The 6,453-nt window shown below is 49.4% G+C and overlaps 1 protein-coding gene across 1 annotated transcript; it reads right to left on the minus strand.

The window, feature by feature from the left end:
* Positions 1 to 490: 490 nt before the first annotated feature.
* On the minus strand, positions 491 to 4,753 carry Il10 (interleukin 10). Its single transcript, XM_050147752.1, has 5 exons — positions 4,514 to 4,753; positions 3,658 to 3,717; positions 3,205 to 3,357; positions 2,194 to 2,259; positions 491 to 1,277 (listed from the first exon to the last, which is right to left on the minus strand). The coding sequence occupies exons 1-5, from the start codon at positions 4,676 to 4,678 to the stop codon at positions 1,185 to 1,187; spliced, it is 537 nt and encodes a 178-aa protein (XP_050003709.1). The 5' UTR covers positions 4,679 to 4,753; the 3' UTR covers positions 491 to 1,184.
* Positions 4,754 to 6,453: the final 1,700 nt, after the last annotated feature.

Raw genomic sequence — 6,453 nt, forward strand, 5'->3', positions numbered from 1 at the left:
CTATGGGGTTTTTAAATTGTGATTGCCAGTAGTAACCAAAGCTGTGGAGAGGGACTATCTTCCAATTCCAGGAGCTAGCTATGACTTTCTGTTAGTCCCCAGAGTGCCCCCAGACAAATCTAAATTCACCTCGCCCCAGGATCTCTGGAGCTTGAAGGAATACACACATTGCACCTCTCTTGCTTAGCACTGGGTTTGTGTGTGCAGAATCCCTTCACCCAGCTTGGGAAGCTGATATGCCCTTTAAGGGGTTCAGGGTGTATCTTAAAGGATTGAGCTTGATGATCTCAGTGGCTTATGCTCAAGCTTCGAAAGTGAAGCAAGATTTTCCTCTGATAGAATCTGCGATCCACCCCTTCCTGGAGAGGTTGCGGGCATCCTTTCTTTGGAATACAAGATTTCTTCACCCCTTTAGCCCTCTGGAACTTCGAGGGAAACTTCTTTCAATCAGACAGGACTCAGTAGCCAGTGCAACGTAATTTGACTAAGATCCATTTATTTAAAATTAGAATCTGCTATAAAAACAGACAAACGGTACATCATTCCCAGAGGAATTGAATTACTTCTAGTTAACAATGAGTTCTATTAGAACTAATTTTAGGCGGTTATAAATAAGCTGGCCACAGCTTTCAAGAATGAAATGGTTGGAGAATGAGGTCAGGGGATTCCCTCTGAGCTGTTGGAAGGGTAACCATCAAAGGCGGTCCCTAGTTTCTTTTCCTAAGTCCTGTAAGAGTCTTCATGACTCCTTCAGGAGCCCTGAACTCAGGGTGAAAGAAACTAGAAGGTATCACAGCAAATAATGCCTGTGGCTATAAAGTGTGGCCAGTCCTAGAAAGGAAGCTTCCGTTGGCTTCCCAAAGGAGACCCTCCCCCCCCTTATATAACATACTTTCCCTTAGAATACTCAAGTACTACAAAGTGCCCCTGTGGAAACAGCTTAAACATAGGTAAAAATAATAAATATTTTGCAATTATAATTATAATATTTGGCTTCTTTCTAAATAGTTCACAGAGAAGCTCACAGTGAATAAATAGAATGGGAGCTGAGGTATCAGAGGTAATAAATACTTTGGAGAGAGGTACAATGAGGTTTTCCAAGGAGTTGCGTCTGCTGGCTAAGATCTAGAGAGCTCGGTTTCAGCCCTGGTAGCCTGTAGACTCAGCACACACGTTCTGGTGTTTTAGCTTTTCATCTTGATGGTCATGTATGCTTCTATGCAGTTGATGAAGATGTCAAATTCATTCATGGCCTTGTAGACACCTTTCTCTTGGAGCTGCGTAGGGAGAGAAAACACCTGGTGAAGACTTAGTGGAGGGCTGAGGAGAACCTTGCACTCGGCTGGGCAGGACCCTGAACACAGAGGCTCCCTGCTTTCTTGTGTTGGAACCTGAAGGACCTTGGGGACTCAAGGATTTGTCCCGCTGCCTTGGGACCGGGCTGTGCCTTCGCCTGCACTGTCTCCCAGCATTCAGCTCTGCCAGTAGTCAGGCAAAGTTGTTAGAGGAAGCAGTTTGGGAGCAGGACAGTTTCAGAGAAAGACAAGGAATTTTTTTTAAATGCTTTGGGCTTTTAGGCCTACTGTCAAGGGATTCATGCCACTAATGTTGGAACCCTGCCAGGTGCCTCGGCCTAGCCCACGAAGATGATGTAGGCCACACAGCTTCTGGGAACTTGGGTTTAATGGGTTCACAGGCGGTTGGAAGTGTGAAACCTCATTTTGTTCGCCAGATGGAAAGTGCACTGGGACAAATGAGAATTCTGCTTCCTGCTCATTCTGATTTTTGGGGCATCCAGCCTGAGCCCCAGAGATGTGCCTGTGTGCATTAATTCATGTCTTGCTTTCTGCACTTGTGGGTTCCGCCCATTTCCCAACAAGGTACTTTCTGTACTTTCTGTTTCCTTTGTCACTCTCCCCAGCACCTAGGGCTCCGTGCTCATAGGTTGTCTGGTCAGTCTAAGCTGAGAGCCTGCAAAGGGGAGGCAGTCATTTAGAAACTGCTAGAGACGCTTTGCAGAAAACAAATGTGACCGAGGTGGGGGTTCCTAACTGGCAGAGGAGGTCACACGATTTGCTGGGTTCCCACACTCCAGGTGCAGATTTCGGTCCCTCCCCGCTTCTGCCCTTTGGTGAGTGGACGGGGGTCACGTTGCACACACCCTCTTTGCAACCCCATCCCCCTCAAGCTTACCTTATTAAAATCATTCTTCACCTGCTCCACAGCCTTGCTTTTGTTTTCACAGGGGAGAAACCGATGCTGTAGAAGGAAAAGAGTGTGTTAATCGTTCTAGTTCCAATGTCCATGGCTTTGGGGGTCGGGGGACAACCTTGTGTGTGATGAAGGAACCAGATTCATCTCTCAGCTGCCAGGGAGAACTGAGGCCTGTTTGGACACTAGGGGCAGAGGGGAACAGCACAGGAAGAAGCAATGTATGTTTTTGGAATCACTAAGATGTTTGCAGAGCATGGGTCTGAGCTCAGGTCTTTGTCTCTCGAAACCCCAAAACATCTATCGTGTTTCACAGGCCTCTTCTTGTCTACCTCCAATCTCAACTGCCGTGTGCTATAGGTATCTGAGAGTGGAGATAAAGTCTCAGCCACTGGGGCCAAATCCTTGGCTTAGAACTATTGCACAAATAGACTCAGACTGCTTTCCCAGTGTCAGTGAGAGAAGAAAGCAGCCCACCAGCGGCCAAGGCAACACTTCAGTCATGGACAGAGATACCCTGGGTTTATTAGTCATGGGTCCTGGTTTAGGGACAGTGGAGCCTCTGGCCCTTGGGAAATGCCAGGGAGAGTCCTGCCAGCCCAGTGTGTTGCTGAATTTGCTTTCCAAAAGAAGAGAGGAAGAGGTGAATGTCTTCTTCTGCTTGGGAGCCTTAGTTGCCAGCCTGGGGCTTAAGTCCAAGAGATGAGGGAGCCGTAACTGAAGCCCTGGCCTTTCCATGAAGAGAGAGAGAGGAGTAGCTAATAGCCCACAATGACTCACAAATAACAGGAAGACTGTACGCAAATCTTCACGTGTGAGCGCCTCAAGGCCACCCCCACTCTTGCTCAGAGACAGACTAGCCCAGAGCTCTGACTAGAGGCGCCTGTGTGTCGGTTTACATAGTCCCCAGCTGAGTTTGTGTGTGGCCAGGCTGAGCTGTAGAAGGTTGTGTTTGTGGGGTGGCTACAAGGGAAAGACTGGACTGCTACTCACACAGCGCTGCAGCTGCCTCCTGAGGGTCTTCAGCTTCTCTCCCAGGGAGTTCAAATGCTCCTTGATTTCTGGGCCATGGATCTCTGCCTGGGGCATCACCTCTACCAGGTAAAACTGGATCATTTCTGACAAGGTTTGGCAACCCAAGTAACCCTAGAGGCAGGAATCAAAGGTTGGGGCTTACTGAAACGATGGCCTTGTTGCAACTAAACTTGGTGGACAGTTTTGTCCCTAGGGATCCCCCCTGCACCCCTGTCTCTCTCTAGTTACATTCTCTCCCTTTACCACAGAATGAGGTCTTCATAACCCTTGACTGCCGGCAATATGCTGACTTAAGGGCTTCCCACTTCTCCTTTCGAAAGCTCCGGCCTCAGACCCAGCTCCCTTTGTCTCAAACAGCGCCTCCCTTCCCTAACCTACGCCATTGCTTCCCAGCACCCACGCAACTCATACCTTAAAGTCCTGCAGTAAGGAATCGGTAAGCAGTATGTTGTCCAGCTGGTCCTTCTTTTGCTGCAAGAACAGAAGGAGCATGAATGCAAGGGCTAAGGCGAACACCTGACATGCATGGCCTCCATCAGTAGAGGTTTGAATTAGTAATCCATGTAGCCCCAGCAAATATTGAAAGGGAAGTTTTAAAAGCAGGATTTGATGGTGCTAGAGCCTGAAGTCAAATCAAAGTCCTCCCTCTTAGGATTGCATTATTTAAAAGTCTTAGACAGGGAGAAGTCTGACCCAGGCCTGCTCTTCTTCCAGAAGAGCCACGTCAGGTTTCAGGAGCACCTGTGTAACTTCCTTTCTGGAGTCCCTTATGGAGCGAGAGTCTCTTAGCTGCGTGCCTCTGCCTTCACTGGAAGAGGAATCCTCCTTTAATGCAAGTTCTCCATGCCTGGTGCTGCCCCAGATCTGAAGACTAAGCAGAGGCAGCCTGTGCTTCCGACCACGGACTTTTGTCCCAGTCAACAAAATATGGAGCTTTCTTGGAAACTCACCAGAAAGTTCTTGGGCATGGGAGAGACACGCGTTTGCCTTCTCGGCGGCTTTTCCTGTGTGCCTGGGTTTAGTTTAACCCATAACCCACGGCTTAGCCTAGGACTCTCTGGGTCTAAGTCTAAGGGGAATAGATGCTGGAGACAGAGGGGGAGCAGGAGGTGGGAGCGGGAAGAGGTGGGAACAGGAAGAGGTGGGAGCAGGAAGAGGTGGGAGCGGGAAGAGGTGGGAGCAGGAAGAGGAGCAGGCATTTCTAACAGTTCCATCGGAATGTGTACTTCAGGCCATCCCAGGAAGAAAGGCCAGGCATCATACTCACAAAGAAAGTCTTCACCTGGCTGAAGGCTATTCGCAGCTCTCGGAGCATGTGGGTCTGACTGACGGGGAAGTGGGTGCAGTTATTGCCATTCCGGGTGTGCTGGCCTCTGCTGGCCCCCATTCCAGCCAGTAAGAGCATGCAGCAGAGCAGGGCTGAGCCAGGCATGGTGGAACTCTGTCTTCTGCAAGGCTGCCTTGTGGCTCTGGCACTGCAAGAGCAAGCCCCTAAAGTGTCCCCTTCTACTCCAGTGTCCCTCTTTTATACTGAAGATCAGGGGCCTCTCCATTTAGAAATTTCCTGGCAAAGATTATTCAAGCTCCTCCTCCCTCTTTTAGACCATGAAGTTAATAAGCTCCTCCTCCCTCTTCTAGGCCATGCAATTAATTTTTTTCTTTTTTTTTTTTAAATTTCTGCATTGTAAGCAAAAGAACTGTTAAATGAACTTCTGCTTATAGCTATATTTAGATGGGCTACCTCGCTTTTAAAGAGTGGCTTTTTTTTTTTTTTTTTTTTTTTTGCTTCTCAATACAAAAAGTCTCGCTTCCTGGGGCCAGACAGCTGGTCTATGTTCACACTACAACTGTGAGTTCCATTCACGCACTCATTGGTCACAATGACGTGGACAAATGGGCTATTTTAGAACATATTAGGATTGAGAAATAATCCGTTCCCCCAATCAACCTGGGGTGAAGAGCCGCTACTTCTTGCTGAGTAGGAATTCACCTTAGCATGCAGTTTCCTCAAGGAAACACTCATCTGCCACTCATCCCTAGAACTCACTCTCTTCTGCTTTTTCTGTCTCCTGTTCAAGACTCTCCCTTGAAGTGGTATGTGTGTGTGTGTGTGTATGTGGTGGGACAGCTGGTCAGAGTCGAGTTCCGGAACCTCCTCTGGCTCTTGCTTCATTGAGAGTCTCAGGTTCTAGCATGGGAAGTTAGGGCAAGGAGCTCAGACTTCGGGGGGGGGGGGCTTGCCTCGCCTGTCAGGTAGCCCTCCCCATGGACCTGTTTTACAGGGTCCCAGGCTAGGAGATGTGTAACCTGTCCAACTACCTATCATTGATGAAGGGCGGAGGTGGTGACGTTAGTACAGATACCTGGGAAGTCTCTGGGAATCCTTTGGTTATGCCCAGACGTTCCCTTCAGCAGGGCCTTCTAACTGAATTTGGGTGGAAAGAACAATGGCCTGGAGTCCTCCTTTGCTTTTTCACTCTGCACCCCGGGCAAGTCACTTGTCCTAATACCTGTTTTCTGTTTGACCCAAGGGGCCTTGGCTAGGGAGCTTTTTGCTTAAATAATGGTAGACCCATGTGGAGGGTACTCCCTGGGCTTCTCTGATCTCCTTCTCTTCCTCCTTCAATCTGGAGACTTTCTGTTGGCGCAGGGTTCCAAGTCTGCCCCATTGGAGAGGGTTACTACGGCAGAGCTAGTGGGCCAGTCTTGTCTGATGTAGTGCCTGGTGGACCAGGATCAAGGGCCCTGGCCTCTCCTCCCAACACTCTGGGAAGTGCCAGTGCAGAAACTTGCTAACTGTGGAGGGAAGAAGAATCTTCCAGAAGCTGAAATGGAGTTGACTCAAGAGCTGCCGCTCCCGTGTTTTACAGGCTGAGTTCTACCAACCATGGGTGCAGAGCAAGGGGCCAGGCAGGCCTCCATTCCTTTCACTTTCTCCTTCCCCTTTGACTCCTGGGTTCACTGGGATGTCTGTTTCTGCATGAGGAAGCAACCCTCGCTCTGAGCTGCATGTTTTAGGTGTAGACACAGTGCTATCGACCAGGTAAGCCAGGGGACCTGAATCCCAGGTGAGGCGTGAGGTTCTCCTTGACTCAGACAGCAGGGACCCTCAGGACCCTTCCTCCCAGCTGTGTCCTGTCCTCATTCCACTGGGACAGCCACCACCCTCTGCTGCCATCCTGCATGTCCTTTGTCTTCCCCAGCACT

Source organism: Alexandromys fortis, unplaced genomic scaffold (assembly GCF_014885135.2).
Source record: "Alexandromys fortis isolate MF-2015 unplaced genomic scaffold, M_Fortis_MF-2015_v1.1 scaffold_58, whole genome shotgun sequence".
Classification (NCBI taxonomy): Eukaryota; Metazoa; Chordata; class Mammalia; order Rodentia; family Cricetidae; genus Alexandromys; species Alexandromys fortis.

Excerpts from the sequence above, each read along its gene's own strand:
- Il10 (XM_050147752.1), bottom strand. The coding sequence starts at position 4,678 with ATGCCTGGCTCAGCCCTGCTCTGCTGCATGCTCTTACTGGCTGGAATG. Across the intron at positions 2,260-3,204 it reads GGAGGCAGCTGCAGCGCTGT|CATCGGTTTCTCCCCTGTGA; the intron begins GTGAGTAGCAGT and ends TTCCTTCTACAG. Across the intron at positions 1,278-2,193 it reads TGAAGAATGATTTTAATAAG|CTCCAAGAGAAAGGTGTCTA; the intron begins GTAAGCTTGAGG and ends CTCCCTACGCAG.